This window comes from Nicotiana tomentosiformis, chromosome 4 (genome assembly GCF_000390325.3).
Source record: "Nicotiana tomentosiformis chromosome 4, ASM39032v3, whole genome shotgun sequence".
NCBI lineage: Eukaryota > Viridiplantae > Streptophyta > Magnoliopsida > Solanales > Solanaceae > Nicotiana > Nicotiana tomentosiformis.
The window spans coordinates 78315273-78342878 of NC_090815.1; the positions used below are offsets into that span (position 1 = coordinate 78315273).

General features: G+C 40.9%; 2 protein-coding genes across 2 annotated transcripts; one reads left to right on the forward strand and one right to left on the reverse strand.

The window, feature by feature from the left end:
- Window positions 1-1135: 1135 nt before the first annotated feature.
- LOC138909995 (uncharacterized) lies at window positions 1136-1819 on the reverse strand. Its single transcript, XM_070201213.1, has 2 exons — window positions 1486-1819; window positions 1136-1413 (listed from the first exon to the last, which is right to left on the reverse strand). Exons 1-2 carry the CDS (start codon window positions 1817-1819, stop codon window positions 1136-1138), a joined length of 612 nt encoding a protein of 203 aa, XP_070057314.1.
- A 3685-nt stretch (window positions 1820-5504) lies between these two features.
- Window positions 5505-7838, forward strand: LOC138909996 (uncharacterized). Its single transcript, XM_070201214.1, has 4 exons — window positions 5505-5828; window positions 6093-6343; window positions 6471-6657; window positions 7548-7838. The coding sequence occupies exons 1-4, from the start codon at window positions 5505-5507 to the stop codon at window positions 7836-7838; spliced, it is 1053 nt and encodes a 350-aa protein (XP_070057315.1).
- Window positions 7839-27606: the final 19768 nt, after the last annotated feature.

The following is a 27606-nucleotide window of genomic DNA, read 5'->3' on the forward strand; positions in this document are numbered from 1 at the left end:
AACAGAATCGGTGCACCCCACGACGACACACTGGGACTAATGAACCCTTTATGAAGAAGCTCCTGAATCTTCTCTTTCAATTACTTCAACTTTGTTGGTGCCATACGATACAGACCAATAGAAATAGGCTGAGTGCCCGACACCAAGTCAATACCAAAATCAATATCCGTCAAGCGGCATGCTCGGCAGGTCTGCTGGGAACACATTCGAAAGATCTTGTACTACCGAAACAGAATCAATGGTAGGTGTATCAACACCAACATCCATCACAAAGGCCAATTATGACAAACACCCTTCCCAACCATCCGTTGGGCCTTCATATATGAAATCACCCTACTAGAAACATAGTCCAGAGAACCTCTCCACTCGATCCTAGGTAACGCCGGCATCGCCAACATCACCTTCTTAGCATGACAATTAAGAATAGCATGACATGGGGACAACTCATCCATGCCTAAAATCATGTCAAAATCAACCATACTAAGAAATAAGAGATCAACTCTAGTCTCCAATCCCCCAATAGTCACCACACATGACTGATATACACGGTCCACAACAATTGAATCGCACACCGGTGTAGATACATGAACATGCGAAACTAAGGACTCACGACGCTTATCCAAATAACGGGAAAAATATGATAATACATATGAATAAGTAGAACCAGGGTCAAATAATATGGAAGCATCCTCGTGGCATAATGAGACAATACCTATGATCACTGCGTCTAAAGCAACGACCTCTGCACTGGCAGGGAAAGCATAACATCGAGCCTGACCGCCACCTGATCGGCCTCTCCCTCTAGGGAGACCTTTAGCTGCCTGAGCCCCATCCCCAACTAGCTGAGCGGGTGGTGAAATAGCTGGTGCAGAAGTCATAACCTGACCCCTCTGTTGAACCAGACCTCCAAAATGATGGGGACACTACCTCCATATATGTCCAAACTCCCCGTACTCGAAGAACTCTAATTCTCCAATGATGGTGGAGACTGGATCGGACCCCGAGAACCAGAATAACTACTAGAAGAACCAGGTACATATGAACCCTAAACTGATGGAGCACGAGATGAACTCTGATCTGAGAGGGAACTGAGAGATGACTGACTCAGACAAGCACTGTATGAACCATGGCTAGCTTATGTACCATAATGAACCAGATGAGCCATTTGAGCGGGTCTATAAGGACGACCGCTGCTGTGGTGGGATTGACCTCCAGAAGAAGCACCGTTAAAACCATCTAAACCAAGAGGCCTCTTGGCCTCCCTCTCATCACGCTCCTGACTAAGGACCTGCTCTAGCCGCCTAGCAATATCAACCACCTCGTCGAACCAAGCACCTAATGCAATCTCCCTAGTTATGACAAAGCGCAATCCATAGTTGAGGCCATCAATGAACCTTCTAATCCTCTCCCTCTCTGTGGGAACCAACCAGATCGCGTGATGAGACAACTCTAAAAATCTCATCTCATACTAGGTCACAGACATACCCTCCTGGTGTAGCTTCTCAAACTGCCTACGCAACTCCTCCCGGTAGGTATATAGAACAAACTTCTTCAAGAAGAGAATGAAGAACTCATGCCACGTATGTGGTGAAGCACCGACTGGCGTGATCAACTCATAGGCCTCCCACCATTTGAAGGATACCCCCGACTGATGAAAAGTAGTAAATGGGACTTCACTAGTCTCTAGAATACCCGTCGTGTGAAGAATCCGCTGGCACCTGTCTAAGATGTCCTGAGCATCCTTTGACTCAGCACTCCTGAATGATGGAGGCCTGAGCCTCCCAAACCACTCTAGCCTCTTCTGCTCCTCATCACTCATAGGTGGACCCACCTAGGCCTGAGCAATTGCAACCGACTGGGTTGGTAGTACCCCAGGTGTCTAAAGTCCCCAAACTACCTGCTCTGGAGTACGAGCGGCAGAAGTTTGAGCACCTCATCCGGCCTAAGAAGTGGCTGGAGCTGCTGGAACTGAAACCGCCTGAGAATGGCTAGTGCATACAGTCAATATCCAGTCCATAGCCTTCTGAAGACCTGGAATCACAATGAGCACAATTGGTGCCTGAGCCGGTCCCACCGGCACAACCACATCTGGTGTCTGCTCCTGAGCTGGAGCAACTAGCGGATCTGCAGGTGCTTGTCTAGCTGCTGTATGAGCTACACCTCGGCCTCTATCGCGGCCCCGACCCTCGTGGCCCTAGCTGGTGGTACTTTTGGCCGTCTGCCCGATCCGGTAGCACGTATCCTCACCACCTGTGAGAGATTAGAATAATAGAAGTTGAGTTTTTAGAATCAACAAATTCGCACGACAGTAATACAAGAAAATGAAGTTTTCCTAATGGTTTGGTAGCCTCTCGAAGATAAGTACAGACATCTCTGTACCAATCTGCATGACTCTATTAAACCTACTCATGACTCGTAAGACCTATGAAACCTAGGCTCTAATACTAACTTGTCACGACCCAAATCTCAACATGTAGTGATGGCGCCTATCACAGTACTATGCAAGCCAACAATCATAAATAGCTATGCAATTTCAATTAAAAGTATGATGAAATAAGTTTAACAATGAAAAATCTCATAATAACCGATAAGGATAACTACGACTCAAATGCAAAATTCCTAAAATCCGGGTGTCACCGAGTACATGAGCTATTAAATGACAACACAACTAAAACTTCTAATACAACTGTCTAGAAAGGTAGAACAATGCTAAATAAACTGAAAAGAAGGAGAGTCGAGTTCTGCGGATGTCAAAGCAGCTACCGCAAAAGTCTCCAAGTAGGAAATGCTCCAAGTCTAGCAACCACCGGGTCTAGATGTACCTGGATCTGCACATGAAGTGTAGAGTGCAGTATGAGTATAACCGACACAATGTACTATATAAGTAATATGACTAACCTTGGGATGAAAGTAGTGACGAGCTCATTTAGGTGCAGTACAAACCAGATAATAATAGTATAGATATGACAGAAAAATAGCAGTAATAACTCCGGGAAATCTCTAATCAGTTGTACATAATATAAAAATGTAGACATGCTTTCAAGTTCAACAGTTTAGGCCCAATACCGATAAAATATGCCAAGTATAGCTAGAATGAGGAACATTACATCTCTATGTCTACATGTCAAATATGCATGTCACCAGTAATGAAACACAGTGATAAACTCAGATATTCATGCTCTCGAAGTATTCAAACTCACTCAGTACGCTCAATCGCTCAGCACTCTCAATCACTCGACACTCGCACTCGGCATTCACACTCAGCACTCAATGGTGGTATGTCAGATTTCGGAGGGGCGGATCCTGACCAAGCGTTGATATAAGCCAACATGACATGCTGCGGCGTGCAACCCGATCCCATCATGAATCAATAAAATCTACTGCGGTGTGTAGCCCGATCCCATAAATATCACTCATAATTAGGCCCTCGGCCTCACTCAGTCATAAGTCTCTCCAGTCTCTTGGGCTAACAAATCTTAAGCCAATCAGCCCAAACAATGCTGCATGATGTAACAATAAATGATAACAGAGACTGAAATATGATATGTAGATGATGAATGCAACATAGTACATAACTACAATTTAAGCAAATAACTTAATAGCAGAACGATCTCTATAGGTCCCAACAGTACCTACATATAACCTAAATATGATTTCTAACATGGATCACGAATCAATTTCTCTAACACATGGAGATTATATGAATAACAACAAGATTGGGTAACTACACAGATCCCCAGAATAAATCGAGTCACAATTACTACGGTGCACGCTCACACACCCGTCACCTAACATGTGCATCACCTCAACACCAACTACATAAACGTATTTCAGGGATTCATACCCTGAGAAGCAAGTTAAGAAGTGTTACTTACCTTAAACTGCGCAAACCTATACTCCAACAAGCTCTTGCCTCACGAATCGGCCTCCGAACGACTCGAATCTAGCCATGAACAACTTAATTCAATCAATACAAGCTATAGGAATCGATTCCATTCGATAAAACTAAGTTCTTTAACCAAAATCAAAAGTCAACCCAAAAAGTTAACCCCGGGCCCACGTCTCGAAATCTGACAAAACTATCAAAATTCGAACACCCATTCAATAAAGAGACAAACTATACCAAAATTACTCAATTCCGACCTCAACTCAATCTTCAAATCCTCAATTTAAAGTCTATGAAGTTTAACAAATTTCCCCCAATGTTTCCAACCCAAAACACTAATTAAATGGTAAAAATAATGATAGATTCATGTATAACAACCAAAACCGAGTTAGAATCACTTACCCCAATTAATACTTTGAAAATCCTTTCAAGAATCGCCCAAATCCGAGGTCTCCAGCTCAAAATATGAAAAATGGGTTCAAACCCTCGATTTCGAAATTAATAACTGATGCCAAGAAGCCCTCCTTCACGAACGCAGAAAGTGCCTCGTGTTCGTGAAGCACAAAACTCAACTGCCCATAAATCCTCTTACGCGGACGCGAAGGCTCCCTCATGAATGCGATGCTTCACAGAGCTCTACCTATGCGAACACATCTCCCTGACCGTGAACGTGAAGAATTAAGGCCTAGATCCCTAGTCGGCCTCCTCATTCTATGCAAACGCGAGGTCCCTCTTGCGATTGCGATGCACAATTTCCCCAGACCTTCGTGAATGCGAGGAATTCTTTATGAACGTGAAGAACACTCTTAACCTGCCTCCCAGATACTCTTCGTGAATGCGAAACCTCTCTCGCGTACGCGTATAAGGAAACCAGACACCAGAACAATTTGCAACTTAACAAGGCCAAACTCAATGCGTAAACAATCCGAATCTCATCTGAGGCCCCCCGGGACCCTATAAAAATATACCAACACATCCTAAAACATCATACGAATGTCGTCACGGCCTAAAACCACATCAAAAAACATTAAAAACACAACCGATTCAAGCCTAATGAAACTAATGGATTTCCAAATTCTACAATTGATGTCGAAACCTATCAAACCAACTCCGATTGACCTCAAATTTTGCACACAAGTCATAATTGACACAACAGACCTATTCCTACTTCTGGAACCAAAATCCAAGTTCGGTAATAATAAGGTCAACTCTCGGTCATACTTCTCAACTCTCTAAACTTCAACTTTTTCAACTTTCGTCAATTCAAGCCAAAATCACCTATGGACCTCCAAACCAATATCCAGACACACTCCTAAGTCAAAAATTATCATACGGAGCTATCGAAACCATCAAAACTCCATTACGAAGTTATTTACATATAAGTCAAAAATTCGGTCAACTCTTTCAACTTAGGCTTCCAACCTTAGGACTAAGTGTCCTAATTTATTCCGAAACTTCCCCGGAACTAAACCAACCACCCCGATAAGTCATTTAACAACAAACAAACATAGAATAAGCAATAAATAGGGGAACAAGGTTATAACACTCAAAATAACCGGCCGGGTTGTTACAGGTATATTCCCGTAGTAGGGAGGAAGACGAGCAGCATTTGACGACGATGCTCCAGGTTTTGAAGGAGAAGAAGTTATATGCCAAGTTCTCTTGGTTGGATTTAGTGGCATTTCTGGGCTATGTGGTAGGGGGATTAAGGTGGATCCAAAGAAGATTGAAGCGGTTCAAAGTTGGCCAGACCTTCTACAACCACGAAGATCAGGAGTTTTCTGGGGTTGACTGGGTATTATCGTCGATTTGTGGAAGGGTTTTCATTCATTGTAACCCCATTGCATTGAATAAGTTTACTCAAAATGGTGCTCCATTCAGGTGGTCTGACGAGTGCGAAGAGAGCTTCCAGAAGCTCAAGATTGCTTTGACCACAACTTCGGTTTTGGTTTTGATTTCGAGATCGGGATCATATTCAGTTTATTGTGATGCTTTGCGTATTTGTATTAGGTATGTATTGATGTAGGATGGTAGGGTGATTGCCTATGCTTCGCGTTAGTTGAAGCCCCATGAGAAAAACTCTCCGGTGTATGATTTGGAGTTAGCATCTATTGTACACGCGCTCAAGATTTGGATGCATTGCTTATATGGTGTGTTTTGTGAGGTGTATACAGATCATCAAAGTCTCCAATATCTGTTTAACCAGAAATATTTGAATTTGAGGCAGCGAAGGTGGTTGGAGCTATTGAAGGATTATGATATCACTATTCTTTATCATCCAGAGAAATCCAATATGGTTGCTGACGCCTTGAGTAGGAAGGTGGAAAACATGGGGAGTTTAGCATTCATTCCAGCAGTGGAGAGACCTTTAGCCAAGGATGTTCAGGCGTTATCCAGTAGATTAGTGAGATTGGATATTTCAGAGTTGAGTAGAGTCCTTGTTTGTGTTGTATCTCGGTAGTCCTTGTTTGAGCGCATTAAGGCTCGTTGGTATGATGATCCCCACTTGCTTGTTCTTAAGAACACGGTGTAGCGCAAAGATTCTAAGGAGATGACTATTGGTGATATTGTGTTGCAACTTCAGGGTCGAGTTTGTGTTCTTAATGTCAAATGGCTTGAGGGAGTTGATTCTTGAAGAGACTCACAGTTCACGATATTCCATTCATCCAGGTGCTATGAAGATGTATCATGACTTGAAGAAGTATTATTGGTGGAGGAGGATAAATAAGGACATTGTTAGGCATGTTTCTAGGTGTTTGAATTGCCAACAGGTTTATTATGATCATAAGAAACTAGGCTATTTGCTTCAGAAGATTGATATACCAGAGTGAGAATGGGAGCGCATTACTATAGACTTTGTGGTAGGGTTGATATGGACCTTGAGCAAGTTTGATGCCATTTGGTCATTGTAGATCGGTTGGCCAAGTCGGCGACTTTTCATTTTGGTCATGACTTCTTACACTTCGAAGCAGTTGGGTAGGATCTATATCAGGAAGATTGTTCGCCTGCATGGTATACTTGTTTCTATCATCTCAGACCGGGGCACTTAGTTTACTTTGCACTTTTGGAGGGCGGTTCAGTGTGAGTTGGGCATGTAGGTTGAGTTGAATACTGCATTTCATCCTCAGGCGGACAGGCAGTCTGAGCGGACTATTTAGATCTTAGAGTATATGTTGAGGGCATGATTTATTAATTTTGGAGGTTAGTGGGACAAATTTCTACCTTTAGCGGAGTTTTCCTACAACAAATAACTACCAGTCAAGTATCCAGATGGTTCCATATGAGGCCTTACATGGGATACGATGTAGTTCTCCGGTTGGTTAGTTCAAGTCTGGTGAGGCTAGGCTATTGCGAACAGACTTGGTTCGTGATGCTTTAGAGAAGGTGAAGCTAATTTTGGAGAGGCTTCACATAGCACGGTCCAGGTAGAAGAATTATGCTCAAAGGAGAGTCATTAATATGACATTCATGGAGGGTAAGAAGGTTCTTCTTCTAGTTTTACCTATGAAGGATGTGATAAGGTTCGGTAAGAAGGGAAGCTAAGACCAAGGTTCATTGGTCTTTTTGAGGTGTTGGAGAGAGTTGGTGAGGTTGCTTACAGACTTGCCTTGACTCCTAATCTTTCAGGAGTTCATCTATGTTCCATGTTTTCATACTTCAGAAATATCATGAAGATAAGCCATATGTTTTGGATTTCAGCATAGTGCAGTTGGATGAGAATCTGGCTTTTAAGGAGGAGCTGGTGGCCATTTTAGATAGGCAAGTTCAGAAGTTGAGGTTGAATAATATTGCATTGGTGAAGGTCCATTGGAGAGGTCATCTAGATGGGGAGGCGACTTGGGAGATCGAGCATGATATGTGGAGCAGATATCCTAATCTTTTTGGCACTCCAAGTATAATTCTAAACTCGTTCAAGGATGAATGTTTGTTTAAGAGGGAAAGAATGAAATGACTCAGCTGGTTGTTTTGTGTATTTGAGCCTTGTTTCCCCATTTGATGCTTCTTATATGTTTGGTTGTTATATTTTGATATGCGGGGATGGTTGGTTGGTTCCGGAAAGGGTTTGGGGTGAATCAGAATACTTAGTTCCTTTGTTGGAAGCTTAAGTCATAAGAGTTGACCAATGTTTGACTTTTATGTAAATGATCTCGGATTAGTGATTTGATGAATCTAATAGGTTCGTATGGTGATTTTGGAATTAGGCATATGCCTGTATTTGGATTTGGAGGTTCCTAGGGTGTTTTGGTGCTATTTATCGAAAGTCGACAATTTGAAGGTTTAGAGCGTTCCTAAGTTTGACCGAGGGTTGACTTTGGTAATACCGGATTCAGATTTTAGTTACGGAAGTTGGAATAGATTCGTTTTGCCATTTGGAACTTGTGTGAAACTTTTGGACTCATTTTGGTTAGGTTTGAATCAGACATTTGATTTGAAGTTTAAATGTTCATGAATTTAAGACCTGGATTTGGCTTTATATCTGATTCCCATGGATTTCTACAGTAAAACTTGTATTTTTAAAAGGAAAATTTGGGCATTTTGTCTACAACTTAAGAGAGTGAAATTGGAAATTTGAAAATCGATTTAGATTCGGTTTTAGAATTTAATTATATATTTGGACTCGTGCGGTTATGGGTAGTCAGGATCTACCCTTTGAGTAGGGTTTTGACCATGTGTGCATGGGTTGACTTTTGTTGACTTTTGGGGATTTGATTAAAGATTGAAGCTTTATTATTTGGGATTATTTTTTATGACTTTGTTTGACGTTATTAAGTTGTGTTTGGCTAGATTCGAGCTGGTCGGAGGTGGTTCTAAAGGAAAGGTGATTTTTAAGGGTTGATTTAGCCCGTTTGAGATAAGTATCTTGCCTAATCTTATATGAGAGAAAAACCTTTAGGCTTGGACCTTATTTGTCTAATAGTAATGTTTGTGATGCGATATATATGTGAGGCAACGAGCGTATATGAGGGTGCTATGTGTGAAGCAAATATGTGAGTTAGAAATAAGCTTCTACTATGCCTTGATTTAATTGTGTTCTCTCTATGATACATGTGTAATTCCTTGTATGACTACGCATGCTTACCTTTTCATGCTAGAATTCATGTTTTGGGATTATAATTTCCTAATTGGCCAAGATGAGCGTTTGTGGAATCATTGCTAAATTGATTTAGCCGTAGTCATGCTTTATAGATTAAACCCTCATTCGTATTTTATTATTACCATGTCCTTATGTAGTTTATTAATAAATTATAAATATGTCTTTTGATGGTAATTTGGCATGTTTATTATTATTATTATTATTATGGCACATGTAACCATGTTGGGCAAATTGATTGGGTGTTGACACGAGATATTTATCGTATGATTATAATTATCGTTATACACATGTGATGGAATAAGGGTGGCTATTCTTTATTATGCATATGTAGCGGAAAAAAGGTGGCTATTCTTAATTATGCACATGTGGTGTAATAAGGGTAGCGTTCTTGTTGATGAAATGCAGATTATAGGAGTGGCATGATTTCATATTGTTTTAAACATGCTACTTTATGCCTCTATTGTTGAATGATAATTTTTTTGTCAACATGATTTACCTGTGATAAGTTGATAACTCTTGTTTTGTTGTATTGATTGTAGCACATCTCGTTATATTCGTGTTGCCAGTTATTTGAGTTATTTTACAGGTTCTCTGATTAGTGAGTATCACATGACTTGATCCTCATCACTACTTCACCGAGGTTAGTCTTGATACTTACTAAGTACATGTTATCCCGTACTCATACTATATTTCTGCATATTTTTGTATAGATCCTGATGCTGGAGGTAACGGACTTCGTGAGGGAGCTTGTGATATCTTCGAGATGATTCAAGGCAGAGCTGCACGGACACCACACACTCTTGGAGTCCCCTTCCTTCATTTTGATATTGTTGTTTTATTTTCGGACAACATTGTACTTATTGAGACCTATTATGTATTATGTATAGATCTCATGACTCGATATTATCTAGTTTTGGAGCTTTATTCCGCAGTTTATGTTAAAATTTAGAGTTATTATATTTTATTTCGATGTTTTATATCATTGTGTGTGATTGGCTTACCTAGTCTTAGGGGTGAGGTGACATCATGATCATTGGTGGAATTTTGGGCCATGACATCGAAACAACAACAAACAATGAAATTCCAGTAATAATCAGACCCAAAGCGTACCAGAAAATTACACCGAATAGAACTTGAAAATCAGCAAAGTTTTGACAGAAACGAACCTAGGACTAACTCTAGAAAACTTTTGTATTTTTGGAGGACTTCTCTTTCATAAATCTCACACAAAAACTCTCAAGTTTAGCTTACACAACGTGTTCAATTGATATTTTACTCTCTTTAAGATGTACTTTTCTCCTCTAAAGATGCGGGTTAACTGATTGTCTTAAAGTGTAAAAGAAGGGCCTCTTAAGTACGAAAATGCAAGCCCTTTTGGACAGGTTTTGGTTCACCAAAAGTCTATCCAAAGTTATAGATTTTGTGTGCCAAAACTATCTAAGGATTGTCCAAAAGGGGAAAGGACAGTCCTTCCAAACTAATGTGGTAGAAGCATGGAAAGAAAGGTACTTTCATCCACCCAGCGGTAAAAGCAAACCAACATGTACCCCAAATCATGATTAATTTATCTAACCTTCAACTTTAAGACAATCAACACCAAACCTTTTTGCTTCTAACCAAATCATGATACAACAAACACATAACTAGACCTCACTTGTTGAACTATTAACCAACAAGGAGAAACTCAAAAACCAACTATTGACACCAAGCAAAAACATGTATTATCAGTGGAAGTGATTATCAAACTCACAACCAAAAATAAAATCAAAAAGACTAAACATGAAATAGATGAATCAATCCAAACTAAAACCTAGAAAGCAAATTACAATCAAACATAAATAAAACAAAATGATAAACGAGGAGGGTCAAATTAAAAGCATATTTTGATACTCGAATAACCTAAACTCACAATACATAGAGAAATAGTTAGCAAGTAAACCATCAAGATCAAAAATAAATTAAAGACTACTGTAATTAAAACAAACTTAAACCCTAAAGGCCTACTAAAAAAGTCAAACAAGGAAGACAAAAATCCCAAATGAGGGTAATAATTCAAGGTTATACCAAACAAGGGCACTTGAAGATGCTCTTGAACCTTAGAGGCGATGCTAGCAGAGGCCAGTGAGGGTCAACAACCTTCGAACAAGCTTTTTCGGTTGAGAGATGTCGGAATTAACAATTTCGGAAAATTGGACAATAATTTCAACATCATGCCATCTGGAAAAGGTCATTCTTGGGTTGTATATAGGCAAAAAAATAAATGCTTGATAGTGGCAGAAGGTGGCATGGATAGTGACACCACCGAAAAATTAGTGTTCGATGTTTGGCATTGAAACTGACATGAAATGATAGACCGCAAAGAGATATATCCAAATGCGTGTGTATTATGGGATTGGGATGGCTAGAACTTGATAGATTCCAAACAAAAGTTAGGGGAATCTATCTAGGGTTTCCAAATTTTTGGAGTTAGAGGGGGTTTTTAAAGAATTTAGGGTTCATATTGGGATAAGGGGATGAAGAGAGGAGAAAAATGGTGTAAGGTGTGGGAGGCTAGCCGATGGTGGAGAATTTCAGCCGGCGGAGCCACCGTGGAGGTGAGTGGAGATGCAGAGAGACGAGAAAGAGAGAAGAAAGAGTGAAGAGAGGGGGGGGGGATAAGAAATAGGGGGAAATGGGGAAAATCGGGGATTTGAGGTTGTAAATACAGGGGATGAGGGAGTGAATGAAAGCCATTGGATCAAAATAAGATGAATAGACGATATTGAATCTTACCTTACTTGACAAAATTTGAGGCGTCTCTCAGACCAGCTGGTCTTGACCGGGTCTTGGAGCTATTGGGCTTGTCGAATTTGGGTCTAGTTGGCCTAATTCATGTGAAATCAGCCTTAGCCTAGTTCCTTAACCCACCTTATATTAAAGATATTTAAATTATAATTGTTGATATTCAATTTTGTCATCCTAATATCCTATTCACTTTGTTTTTGGTTATTTATACTTTATAATATTTTAAAGTACTATTTATATTGTATTTTTGTACTATTACTCCATGTTATATGTTTAAAATAGTAATTTACTTACTACTACTTCATAATATTCTTTACAGTAGATTAATATACAAATAATTTGTTATGTATTTTATAAGTATTTGGTAAATAATTAATTGATTTAGCATCTGTGTAATTGTTGAAGAAGGTGTTTATTATGGCTCTTTTATGTTTAAAGTATTATATATATATATATATATATATATATATATATATATATATATATATATATATATATATATATATATATATATAGAATTTTTGTCATAATATATGTTATTTTATATTTACAATAATAGCATATCCTATTATAATCAATTATATATTTTCATATTTTTATCTCAAATAATATCCCTATTTTATCTTTTAGTTTATTCTATGTGCATAATTTAATTCCTAAAATAACATTTTTAATGATTTTATTATATTTTATATTATTTTTCAATATTTACAATAATAATAGCCTATGCGCCTCATGATTAATTATGCTCCATGATTTTCTATTCTAGATGCAGGACCAACTCATTCTGCCCTGGTATACTCGTTCCGTCAGATGTCTCTACATTCTCCCTCAAAGTGGGAGCGTTATCCTTACCCGTTCTACTTGTATCATCTATTTTGCCTTTGTCTCTTCTATTGAGATTGTTTGGAGGAATATGAGGTGGAGGACGTATTGATCTAGTGTGGTATGACGATGATGCTAGAATGCACGAATCAACATTTAGGAAGGGAAATAATCAAAACAAAAGAAAAATAAAGGTAACCAAGTTAGTATGGTGAGATAACATAATGCCAAACATCTCAAACAAATGCGCTATTAAACAGATAGTAGAGAGAAATTAATAGTACGTGTCCTAATTTGGGACCTCTTTGTGCCCAATGAAGGCCTAAATCGATAAGTAAATTTGGAGACTTTTATGGAAATATACTTCATTCCATTAACTCAAAATCAATCTATTTTTTCTATTTCCCAAAATATAATAAAGATAAAGTCACTAATGGATCAAACTCTTATAATATTTCATAAATGAAACAAAGAAAAAAAAGATACTCTTAATCTAGTTAGTCCCAGACGATCCTTCCTCATGCTTTGCCTTATTCACACCAGTGATCATATTCCCAATATCGCGCATATCGATCATAAGATAAACCATGACCAACTTTTCACTTTCTTCGTATCCTAACTCTTGGCAGTCCCTAAGTCTCTTCCTCATCTTTGCTTCAAGCTCCATTAACCCTTTCTCTAGGTATTCCACCTTTTCTGTTGCCTTATCTGTTATATCTTTCCACTCTTTTATAGCTTTCATGTCTAACTTGTATTGTTCTCTGTGTTGTGCTTCAGATTCAAAGATCCTTTTAGATCTTTAAGGTGGGGTTGATCCCACGAATGCACGCACCCTCCTATATTTTACTTGTGCTTCTGCTCTTCGTCTATGATTCTTCCTTTCAATTTGATGCCAGGTTTGACAACCCCAGCTACATCATCTTCCAACCATGAAGGATAGTAGTACATATGCCCAACTTGATATCTGTCAGGTTCTATGGTATTTTCACCCACAATCGTGTTCTGGTTCCGGATGTGCCAAATATCTTACTTAAATGGTGCATCATCCCCTTTAAAGTTTGCTTTGCGTCATGTCATATCAAACTCAGCAGTTAGGCCAGCCATGATGTTGCTTTGAGAGCGGCGACGTATGTCATATCAGGAGGCACTGTCCTAGATTGAGGAGCAACATACCACATCAGGGTACTTGTGCCATGATTCCGACACCGAGTGCTCCATCACTCGCTCATCCAGCTAGAAGCGAAGGTCAGGTAGCTAGATGTGGTGGTCAGGCCATTAGAGGTAGAGGCCAGCCAGTTAGAGGTAGTCCGAGAGATGGAGGTCAGAGTGGTGGGGCTCAGCCTCATTTTTATGCATTCCCAGCTAGATCTGAGGTAGAGTCATCGGATGCGGTTATCACATGTATTATTTTAGTTTGCCATAGAGATGCATTATTTCAATTTGATCTGGGTTCTACTTATCCATATGTGTCATCCTATTTTGCTTCATATTTGGATATGTCTCATGATTCCTTGAGTGCTCATGTTTATGTGTCTATGCCTATCGGAGATTATACTATGGTAGACAAGGTATATCATACTTGTTTGGTCATAATCGGGATCTATGATACTAGGTAGACCCTCTACTTCTTGATATGGTAGATTTTGACGTGATCTTAGGTATGGATTGGTTATCACCTTATCACTCTATTTTGGACTGTCACGCCAAGACCGTGACATTAGCCATGCTGGATTTGCCTCGATTGGAGTGGATAAGGACTCTCGGCCATTCTACTAGTAGGGTCATTTCATATGTGAAGGCTCGGCTTATGGTCGAGAAGGGGTGTCTGGCATATTTGGCCTATATCCATGATCCTAGTGTGAAGGTTCCTTCCATGGGTTCAGTACCAGTTGTACGCGAGTTCCTAGAGGTGTTTCCTATAGATTTGCCGGGGATACCACCCGATAGAGATATCAACTTCTGGATTGATTTGGTTCCGGGCACTCAGCCCATTTCTATCGCATCTTACCGTATGGCCCCAGTTGTGTTGAAATAATTGAAGGAACAGTTGCAGGATTTGCTTGACAAGAGATTCATTAGACCGAGTGTCTCGCTTTGGGGTGCACCAGTGTTATTTGTGAAAAAGAAGGATGGAACGATGAGGATGTGCATAGATTATCGGCAGTTGAACAAAGTTACTATCAAGAATAAGTATCTGTTGCCGAGGATTGATGACTTATTTGACAAGAATTAGGGTGCCAAGGTGTTTTCCAAGATTGATTTGTGATCTGGCTACCATCAGTTAAGTATTAGGACATCGAATGTCCCTAAGACAACTTTTCAAATTCGGTATGGTCACTATGAGTTCTTAGTGATGTCATTTGGATTGACTAATGCCTCAGCAGCCTTTATGGGTTTGATGAACCGGGTGTTAAAGCCCTTTTTGGATTTTTTTGTGATCTTCTTCATTGATGATATTTTGTTTTACTCCCGCAGTCGAGAGGTGCATGAGCAGCATATGCGGATCGTACTTTACACTCTGAGGGGTCGTAAATTATATGCCAAGTTTTCAAAATGTGAGTTATAGTTGGACTCGGTTGCCCTTTTGGTCCATGTTGTATCTTCCAAGGGCATTAAGGTGGATCCTAAGAAGATTAAGGTAGTTCGGAACTGGCCTAGACCTATTTCAGCTATAGAGATTCAACATTTCTTAGGTTTGGTGGGTTATTATTGCCGGTTCGTGGAGGGGTTTTCATCTATCTCAGCCCCATTGATCAAGTTATACATAAAGGGTGCTCTTTTCAGGTGGTCCGACGAGTGTGAGTTGAGCTTTCAGAAGCTCAAGACTGCATTGACTACAACTCTATTGTTGGTATTGCCTACATGTTCGGGATCTTACACCGTATATTGTAATGCATCACGTATTGGTCTTGGCGCGGTATTGATGCAGGACGGTAGGGTGATTGCCTATGTTTCTCATCAGTTTAAGGTTCATGAGAAGAATTACCCTATGCATAACTTAGAGTTGTCAGCCATTGTTCACGTATTGAAGATTTGGAGGCACTATCTATAGGGCATTCCATATGAGGTCTATATCGACCATCAGAGTCTCCAGCCCCTGTTCAAGCAGAAAGACCTTAATTTGTGGCAACGTAGATGGTTAGAGTTGTTGAAAGACTGTGATATTATCATATTATATCATTCGGGGAAGGCCAATGCAGTGGCTGATGCATTGAGTAGGAAAGCGGAGAGCATGGGTAGTTTGATATATTTACCGGTAGTTGAGAGGTCGCTAGCTATGGATGTTCAAGCCTTGGCCAATATTTTTGTGAGATTGGATATTTCGGAGCCTAGATGGGTTCTTGCTTGTGTTGTGGCACAGTCTTCATTGTAGGAGTGTATCAAGGCTCACCAGTTTGATGATCCTCACTTGTTGGTGTTGAAGGATATGATGCAGCGGGGTGGTACTAAGGAATTTGTGATTAGTGATGATGGTGTTATGCGACTTCGGGGCTGTATTTGTGTTCCAAATATTAATGGGTTGAGGGAGTTGATCCTTGAGGAGGATCATAGTTGGCACTATTCCATTCACCCAGGTATCACATAGATGTACCGTGACTTGAAACAACACTATTAGTGGTGAAGGATGAAGAAAGACATCGTTGCTTATGTATCTTGGTGTTTGAACTATCAACAAGTGAAGTATGAACATCAAATATTGGGTGAATTGACTCAGAGTTTGGAGATACTGGAGTGGAAATGAGAGCGCATCACTATGTATTTTGTTGTAGGTTTACTACGAACCTTGAGGACATATGACGCAGTCAAGGTGATTGTGGATCGGCTGATTAAGTTCGCACACTTCATTCTGGTGGTGACATCTTATTATTCAGAGCGGTTGGCTCAGATTTACATCCAGGAGATTATCCGCTTGCACGACATGCCCATTTTATCATTTCTAACCAGGGCACACAATTTACATTGCATATTTGAAGAGTCCTGCAATGTGAATTGGGCACGCGGGTCGAGTTGAGTACCGTGTTTCATCCTCAGACGTACGGGCAATCCGAGCACACTATTCAGATCTTGGAGGACATGTTACGCGCCTTTGTTATAGATTTCAGAGCTTCATGAGACCAATTCTTAGCTTTAGGAGAGTTTACCTACAACAACAGCTATCAGCCAAGCATCCAGATGGCTCCATACGAGGCCTTATATGGGAGGCGATGTCGTTCGCCGATTGGTTGGTTTGAGTCCAGAGAGGCTAGATTGTTGGGCACTGATTTGGTCCGTGATGCTATGGAAAAGGTTAAAGTGATTCAGGAATGACTTCATACAGCTCAGTCCAGGCAGAAGAATTATGCGATTGGAAGGTTCAAGATGTAGCTTACATGGTGGGTGATAAGGCTCTTCTCCAAGTGTCGCCTATGAAAGGCGTGATGAGGTTTTAGGAAGAAAGGAAATTTGAGCCCGAGGTTTATTCGCCTGTTTGAGATCTTGAAGAGAGTTGGGGAGGTTACTTATAGGATTGCATTGCCTCCTTACCTAGCAGGGGTACATTTAGTATTTCATATTTCCATGCTTCGGAAGTACCATGAGGACAACTCACATGTTTTGGACTTCAGCACGGTGCAACTTGATGAAAATCTGACCTATGAGGAAGAGTCGATAGCTATTCTAGACCAGCAGGTTCTCAAGTTGAGATCCAAGAGTTTTCCTTATGTGAAAATGCAATGGAGAGGTCACTCGATTGAGGAGGCTACGTGGGAGTCCGAGTCAAATATACGGAGTAGTTACCCCCACCTTTCTACCAGTCCAGGTACTTTTCTATGTCCGTTCGAGGACGAACGTTTCTTTTTTAGGTAGAGAATGTGATGACCCGATAGGCCGTTTTGAGTACTAGCCTTTATTTTTGTGTTCCGAGAACTCTATTAGCTAAATTTTATATTTCTTGATTTGCGTGCGTGATCTATGTCATTTTTTGAATAGTTTTTACATAAACATTTGAAGAAAAAGTAATTTTAGGCTTAAAATGGGACTTGAGTTAACCACAGTCAACACTCTTGGTAAACGACCTCACATAGGTATTTTGACAATTTCGGTAGATTCATATGATACTTTTGGACTTGTACGCTTTTTTGGTTGGGGTCCGGGGTGACCCGAGCGCATTCGGTGTGTTATGTGAAAAATTGCAAAAATGAGTTTTCAAATTGAAACCATGAGTTTTGATGATCTATTCATGGTATTTGATGTTACTTTGATGATTTGAGGTAGGGCGCAAGTTTATATGATGTTATTACACTTGTGTGCATATTTGGTTTGGAGTCCGAGGGGCTTGGGCGAGCTTCGGATGAGTTTGGATGGTTTGAAGACTGCTGGTGCATCTCCTGTTACTGGTGTCTATTGCAGATTTCGCAAATACAAGGGCTAGCTTGCATATGTGAGCCTTGATTTTGCGGTCAATGGATCGTACTTGCGAGCATGGGCTGGGGACTGGGTTTTCACATTTTCGAAGAGTATGTCCGTTTTACGAAGTTCACTGTGCTCTCTTTTGCGACAAAAGCATTGCATTTGAGATGAGGTGTAGAGTTAGGGCAGCTTCGCATTTGCGAAGCTAAGCTCACATCTGCGGTGGGTGGGTCTTTCGCATTTGTGAGATATTGGTCGCATTTGCGACCACTGATTGTCTGAGACACTGATCGCATTTGCGATCAGTGTATCACATTTGCGGGCATCACATTTGCAAACAAGAGTTGACGAATGCGACACATGTTGCTGGGCAAAAGAGGAAAAAAAATGGGACTTAGCTCATTTACACCATTTCTTAACCCTAAACACTCTAGAGATGATTTTTGAAAAACTTTTTCATCCCAAATTCATTGGTAAGCAACTCTAATCCACTTTCTTTTAATTTTCCATTACTTTTCATGAGTTTTTAACACCAAATGTAAGATTTTCATGATAGAAATTAGGAATATGGGTAGAATTTAGGAATTTTATAAAATTGAGGTCGGATTTGAAACAAATCACATAACCGGGCTCGGGGGTGAATGAGTAATTGAATTTTGGTCCGGATTTCGGATTTTGACCAAGCGAGCTCGGGGTTAACTTTTGATGACTTTTTCAATTTCATCAAAGATTGAACCTTTTTCATTTGTGGGTAGTTTCTAAAGCTTATTTTGAATTGTTTGAACGGTAATTGACTAGATTCAGTTGGTTTGGAGGCTCGTTCGAAAGTTAAGGTCGTGCTTGGTTGATTGATTTGGTTACGAAGTAAGGTAAGTTTCGTGTCTAACTTTGACTTAAGGGAATTAGGACTTGTTGTTTTATTTGTTATGTGAATTATGTGGGGAAAACAGCTTATATGCGAGGTGACGCCATCATGGGAATAAAGCATGCGAGATTGGGCTATTTACTTCCATGTCTTCATTTATTCCATGTTATCTCTTGTTACATACTTTAACTGCTACATATTCTTACTTGTTATCCATAATTTACTTGTTATCTACTATTTAATTGTTACTTATTTTTATCTGTTCATTTCTCACTCAATATCTACTTACCTACTACATGTTCCTACTTGCATTAATTGTATATTTTTAATGCCTCATGTTTTACTTAATTTATTTTGTAACGACCCGGCCGGTCGTTTTGAGAGTATTAGCCCTGATCCCCTATCTACTGCTTTCCCTGTATCACTTTATGCTTATGTAGCTTGCCGGGAGGTTTTGTTTTTGGTTTTGGAATAAAATGGGGCACTTAGTCCCTAAAAAGGAAGCTTGAGTTCTAGGAAATTGACCATAGTTGGAACTGTGTGAAGATGACTCCGTAATGGAGTTTCATCGGTTCTGTTAGCTCCGTTAGGTGACTTTGGACTTAGGAGCGTATCCGGACTATTATTTAGAGGTCCGTAGCTGAATTAGGCTTGAAATGGTGAAAGTTGGACTATTGGAAGTTTGACCGGGAGTGGACTTTTTGATATCGGGGCCGGATTCCGATTCCAGAAGTTGGAGTAGGTCTGTAATATCAAATATGACTTGTGTGCAAAATTTGGGGTCAATCGGACGTGATTTGATAGGTTTCGCCATCGTTTGTAGAAGTTTGAAGTTTTAAAGTTCATTAAGCTTGAATTGGGGTGTGATTCGTGCTTTAATATTATTTGATGTGATTTGAAGGCTCGACTAAGTTCCCATGATGTTTTAGGACTTGTTGGTATGTTTGGTTGAGGTCCCGGTGGATTACGGGTGGTGAACGGACTAGAATTGGACTTGTAGGAATTGCAGAAATCACTGATGTTCTGTTGTTGGTTTCCTTCATCGCGTTCGCGAGAGTGGTATCGCGTTGCGTAGGGTATCTGGGAGGCGAGCGGAGTTTGTTCTTCGCATTCGCGATGTATCTCCCACGTTCGTGAAGCACTGAGGTCTTAGGTCTATGCGTTTGCGATTGGGTCCTCGTGTTCGCGTAGAGGAACGGTCAGATGAGTCACCAGGAATTTAGCCTACGCGGACGCGTAGTGGTAAACGCGTTCGCGAAGGGGAAGGCAGTGGAAGCTTCACGTTCGCGAATGAGGTTTTTGGACTGAAGCATTTTTTTGCTTCGTGAACGCGAGGATGTTTCCGGGTTCGCGAAGATGGATTCATCTAGGCAGATATAAACATTTCAAAATCGAGGGTTTGCCATTTTCTTCATAACTTGAGATAGAGAGCTCGGATTTAGGCGAGATTTTGAGGGATTTTCAGAGGAAATATTTGGGTAAGAATTGTACACTTGTTTTTGATTAATATCCACTAATCTATCGTTAATTTCATCATTTAATTAAGGTTTTAGGTTGAGAAATTTGGGGAAAATGTGGGAAAGTGGCTCATCACCTCGTGCGTACGTAGCCCCCACAATTAGCAACAATTATTAATTTAATCACCTATGAGGTAATTTTCCCCCTCATAAGATTAGATAAGAGACTTACCTCAATTTGCTCCAATTTAGTCCACTAGAAGGTCTTTTCCACGATTATCCAATTCTGTCTGGCTCGAATCTAGCCAAAATAATTCTATACAATCACTAAAAATTATAGAATCAATTCTATAAGAAAATACTACTTTTTCAATAAAAATCCGAAAATAATTCAAAAATCATCCGTGGGGCCCACGTCTCGGAATCCGGTGAAAATTATGAAATATGAACGCTCACTCAACCACGAGTCTACCCATACTAATTTCCGATAACAATTCGGCCCTCAAATTCTCAAATCTATCCAAGAAGGTTTCCAAACTTTTCCAACTTAATTCACCAATTAAATGATAAAAACAGTGATGGATTCGGGTAATTTAACCAATATTAAGTTAAGAACACTTACCCCGTTATTTTCTCTGAAAATCTCCCAAAGGTTGCCTCAATCCGAGCTCCAAATCGATAAACATGGAATCCCATTTTCAGAACATAAACTCTCTGCCCAGTGATTTCTTCTACGCGATCGCTAACTTCCTCACGCGATCGCGTAGCACAAATTTTCACTGCCCAGAAAATAACCCTACGCGATCGCGAAGTTCAAACCTACAGGACCACGCGATCGCAAACCATTTCACGCGATCGCGAAGCACAAACGCGTGGCATTCCCTGCTGCTCCACTTACTCTACGCGAATGCGACCTCCTCCACACGATCGCAGCCTTATTCACGCGGTCGTGAAGAACAAAAATATCACTACCTCAAACAAGCCTACGCGATCGCAAACTATCTTACGCGATTGGGTAGAACAAAGTTGCCTCTGCCCAATTTACACTACGCCATCGCAGACAAACTTACGCGATCACGTATAAGAAAATCAGAAGAAAAATAGCAGCAGCTATCAGCAGTCTCCCAAAGGCCAAAAGTGATCTGTTAGCCGTCCGAAACTCACCCGAGCCCCTTGGGACCTCAGCCAAATATTCCAAAAAGTCCCAAAATATTATACGAACTTAGTCGAACCCTCAAATCACACCAAACAACGCTAAAACCACGAATCATCCTCCAATTCAAGCTTAATAAAACTTAAGATTTCCAACTTCTACATTCGGTACCGAAACCTATCAAATCAAGTCCGATTGACCTCAAATTTTGCACACAAGTCATAAATGACATAACGTAACTATGTAAATTTTCTAAACTGGATTCCGATCCCAACATCAAAATCAACTCCCCGGCCAAACTTCAAACTTAAATTCTTATTTTAGCCATTTCAAGCTTAATTTAACTACGGACTTCCAAATAAAATTCCGAACACGCTCCCAAGTCCAAAATTACCATACGGAGCTATTGGAACCGTCAAATCCCAATTCCGAGGTCGTTTTCTCAAAATATTGACCGAAGTCAAACTTAGCATTTTAAGGCCAACTTAAGGAACCAAGTATTCCGATTTCAACCCGAACACTTCCAAATCTCGAACCAACCATCCTCGCAAGTCATAAATTAATAAAAGCACATACGGGGAGTTTTATTTAGGGGAACGGGGTTCTAAAAGTCAAAAATTACCGGTTGGGTCATTACATTCTCCACCTCTTAAACAAACGTTCATCCTCGAACGGGTTTAGAATTGTACCTGAAGGGCTGAATAAGTGTGGATATTCTACACGTTTTCCTCGGCCTCCCAAGTCGCTTCCTTGACTGGTTGGCCCCTCCACTGGACTTTTACTGTAGAAATCCTCTTGGACTTCAACTGGCGAACCTGTTTATCAACAATGGCAACTGGTTCTTCTTTATAGCCCAAACTATTATCTAGATGAACTATGTTGAAGTCTAACACATGTGATAGGTTGGCATGATACTTCCGGAGCATAGATACATATAAAACCGGATGAACTCCTAATAGGCTGGGAGGCAAGGCAAGCTCGTAAGCAACCTCCCAACTCGTCTCAAGACCTCAAATGGGCCTATAAACCTTGGGCTCAACTCCCCCTTTTTCCCAAATCTCATGATTCCCTTCATCGGCGAAACCTTCAAGAGAAATTTTTCACCCATCATAAAGGATAAATCACGCGCTTTATGATCTGTGTAACTCTTCTGTCTGGACTGTGTTGTACGAAGTCGCTCCTGAATCAATTTTACCTTTTTCAAGGCATCCTTCACCAAGTCAATACCATATAACTTAGACTCACCGGGCTCAAATCATACGATGGGCGAACGACATCACCGACCATATAAAGCCTCAAATGGAGCCATCTCGATGCTGGATTGGTAACTGTTATTATCAGAAACTCGGCCAAAGGCAAGAAACGATCCCACTGACCTCCAAAGTCAATCACACATACCCTAAGCATATCCTCCAAAATCTGAATTGTCCGCTCTGACTGCCCATCGGTCAGCTGATGAAATGTTGTGCTGAGCTCTACACGGGTCCCCAATTCACTCTGTACTGCTCTCCAAAAATGTGAAGTAAACTGAGGACCTCTATCTGATATAATAGAAATTGGCACACCGTGGAACCAAACTCTCTCCTGAATATAAATCTTGGCCAACCTCACTGAAGTATACGTAGTCATAACCGGAATGAAATGTGCCGACTTGGTCAACTTGTCATCAATCACCCAAACTGCATCAAACTTCTGCAAGGTCTACGACAACCCAACTACAAAATCCATAGTGATGTGTTCCCATTTCCACTCTGGTATAGTCATCTGTTGAAGTAGGCCACATGGCCTCTGGTGCTCATATTTAACTTGCTGGCAATTTAGATACCTAGATACATACTCAACTATGTCCTTTTTCATTCATCGCCACCAATAATGCTGCCTCAAGTCATGATACATCTTTGTAGCACCTGGATGAATAGAATACCGAGAACTGTGTGATTTCTCTAGGATCTCTTTCCTCAATCCATCCACATTAGGAACACATAGACGATCCTGGAGTCACAGAATACATCCACTCCAATAGTAACTTCCTTGGCACCACCCCGTAGTACCGTTTCTCGAAGAACCATTAAGTGTGGATCATCATACTGGTGAGCCTTGATATGCTCAAATAGTGAAGACTGAGCTACAACACATGCAAGAACTCGGCTGGGTTATGAAATATTCAGCCGCACAAGTCTGTTGGCCAAGGACTGAATATCCAAAGCTAATGGACTCTCCTCTGCTAAAATGAAAGCCAAACTACCCATACTCTCCGCCTTTCTACTTAAGGCGTCTGCAACCACATTTGCTTTGCCCGAATGATATAGGATAGTAATATCATAATCTTTCAGTAATTCTAGCCATTTGCGCTACCTCAAATTTAGGTCTCTCTGCCTGAACAAATGCTGCAAACTGCGATGATCAGTGTAAACTTCACAAGACACCCCATAAAGATAATGTCTCCACATCTTAAGAGCGTGAACAATCGCAGCTAACTCCAAATCATGTACCGGATAATTCTTCTTGTGGGGCTTCAGCTGACGTGAAGCATAAGCAATAACTCACCCTTCTTGCATCAATACACAACCCAAGCCAACGCGTGAAGCGTCACAATACACTGTATATATCCTCGAACCGGAAGGCAATACTAACACTGGTGCTGTAGTCAATGTTGTCTTGAGCTTCTGAAAGCTCGCCTCACAATCACCGGACCATCGGAACGGAGCACCCTTCTGGGTTAATTTGGTCAAAGGTGTTGCAATAGATGAAAAACCTTCTACGAACCAACGATAATAACCTGTTAAACCTAGAAAACTCCTTATCTCAGTCGCCGAAGTGGGACGATGCCAATTCTGAACTGCTTCAATCTTTTTTGGATCAACCTTAATACCCTCGCCCGATACAATATGCCCCAAAAATACTACAGACTCTAGCCAAAACTCACATTTAGAGAACTTAGCATATAGCTTTTGTTCCCGCAGCATCTGAAGCACCACTCTCATATGTTGCTCGTGCTCCTCCATACTGGAGTAGATCAAGATGTTATCAATGAAGACAATGACAAACGAATCAATATATGGCATGAGTACCCTTCTCATCAAATCCATAAATATTGTCGGGGCATTAGTCAAATCGAAGGACATCACCAAAAACTCATAATGACCATATCTAGTCCGGAAAGCAGTCTTCGGAACATCCGGATCTCGAATCTTCAACTGATGGTATCCCGACCTCAAGTCGATCTTAGAGAACACCCTAACACCCTGCAACTGGTCAAATAGATCATCAATACGCGGCAACGAGTACTTGTTCTTAATAGTAACTTTATTCAATTGGCGATAATCAATACACATTCGCATCGTTCCATCCTTCTTCTTCACAAATTAGGCTAGATAAGATAAACAACCCTTTTCAACCATGTATTGAGCCTTCATAAAAGAAATAACCTGATTAGATGCACTAACAGACGAACCCTTCCACCCCAACTTAGGAAATTCTGGAATAGCAGTCTAGAATGGCATGATATGCTCAGGATAACCAGTCCATGCTCAGGATAATTTCAAAATCGGTCATCTCAAGCAATAGGAGATTTGCTCTAGTTTCATAACCATAGAATGTAATAATACAGGACCGGTAGATCCAATTCACAACAATAAAATCACCCACATGAGTGGACACATAAATAAGAGTACTCAAGGACTCATGAGAAACACCTAGAAATTGAGCAAATAGAGAGGACACATATGAATATGTAGATCCTGGATTAAATAATACAGAGGCATCCTTGCCGCAAATAGAAATAATACCTGTAATCACAGCATCAGAGGCTTCTGCATATGGTCTGGCCAGAAAAGCATAAAACCGAGCTGGACCGCCAACTGGATAGCCTCCCCCTGGCTGACCTCCACCTCTAGGATGGCCCCTACCCACCTGTCCTCCACCTCTTGGTGGTCAGACGACTGGTGGAGCAACTGGTATTGTAATCATAGGTTGTTTACCCTGCTGCACTAGTCTACCCTGAAATCTGGGGCAGAATCTCTGTATGTGATTAGGATCCTCAAACTCGTAACAACTCTTTGGTGCGATGGGCTGCTGGCTAAGTGTCTAGCCCTGGGGACCTGAATACCCACTGGAAAGACCCTGAGTAGCTGGTGGGCGATAAGAACTCTCTGGTATAGCACTGAGATAAGGTCGCACAAGAGCATCTCGAGGAGGCGGTGGTGCTGGATATGGGGGCCTGCTGGACTGCCTCTCACGAACTGACCTCTGCCCCCAGACGGAGCACCTCTAAACTCTCCAGAATACCTGAACCGATTATCTCTCATAACCTGCTCTCGGCTATGCTGACGTATACCCTCAATCCTGCGGGCTATCTCCACGATTAGCTTATAAGAAGTACCTATCTCAACCTCTCGAGCCATAGTGGCCTGAATACCAGTATGTAAACCCGCAACAAACCTCTGCACTCTCTCCGCCTCAGTAGGGAGTATCATAAGTGCATGGCGAGATAACTCAGAGAACCTCGCTTCATAATCGGTCACTGACATCTGACCCTGCTGGATGCTCAAACTGAAACCTCAACTCTTCCCTCTAAGAGGGTGGGATATACCTGTTCAGGAAAATACGGGTGAACCTATCCCAAGTCATGTGAGTAGAATCTGCTGGTCTGCCAAGAATATAAGGCTTCCACTATCTACGGGCTCTGCCCTCTAGCTGAAGAGTAGCAAAGTCAACCCTATGAGACTCCAATATCCTCATGTTGTACAGTCTATCCTTGCACCGATCAATGAAATCCTAGGGATCCTCATGTCACTCACCCCCAAAGACAGGAGGATGTAGACTAGTCCATCTGTCCAATAATTTCTGTGGATCAGCGGCTACAGCTGGCCTGGGCTCAGGTGTAGCTACTGCCACTGGCTGGGCTCCACCCACGGGTAGTACACCCTACGTCTGATATACAGCAGCTGCTTGTCCATGAGCCGGTGCGGTAGGGGTCTGTGCTCCCCCCGCTCGCCTGAGATGTGGCTGGGTCTGTCGGAAATAAATCGGCCTAAGTCATAGTGTCCATGAACCGCAGCATACGACCCACGTCATCCTGAAATCCCGGTGCAGATGTGAAATCCACCGGAGTTGGCTCTGCCAGAGGCACCTCACCATGTTCCTCAATAATGGGATTCTTTGCTGGACCCACTGGCGGCATAACTGGAACAGTCCTGGGAAGTCCTCGTCCCTAACACGGGCTGGAGCCCTCCCTCGGCCTCTAGCAATTGGGGGAGTAGCTCTTCCCTGGTCTGGAACCTCATTAGAGCGCGTTCTCACCATCTGTGAGAGAATAAGAGAAGGATATTTAGTAGTACATCAATTGCATGATAGAATATGAAGAAACATAGTTTCTTAACACCCTATAGCCTCTCGAAGATAAGTACAGACGTCTCTATACCGATCCGCAATATTCTATTAGGTCTGCTCATAACTTGTGAGACCTACATGAACCTAGTGCTCTGATACCATATTGTCACGACCAAATTTTACCTTTAGGTCGTGATGGCGCCCAACACTATATTTAGGCAAGCAATAAATAAATTAAATATATAGCAATTATTTTCAAAATAATTTTCTAAGTAATTTTATTCTTTTACTAGCAACATTAAAGAGAATAGAAAACATACCGATTAATTTAAATTCAAGAAAAAGATACCAATTCCAAATTCTACCAATGTGTGTGCCAAGACCTAGTGTCACAAGTATATGAGCATCTAGTAAATTATATAAAACTCAAAATATTGTCTGAAATAAAATAGACAGAATGTAAATACAAGAAGAGACACTGGTAGCTACAGAACGGCTCAGAAAGGCAGCTCATAACTACGCCTCTGGATAACGTGGGTGTAAGATGATAGGTCCTCCACTAGTACTTGCCTCAGGTCCTGCACAAAAAGTGCAGCAAGTGTAGTATGAGTACGTAAACAACGTGTACCAAGGAAGTATAAAGCCTAATCTCGAAGTGGTAGAGACGAGATGGTCGACTTTGACACTCACTAAGGGTCAACAATAATAAATAGAATAAAATCGAATTATTTAAATCAGCATGATTCACAGAGTTAATCAATAATTTTATTCAATTAGCAGAAATAATAAAAATCCTTCAAATGCAATAATTTTCAATCTATT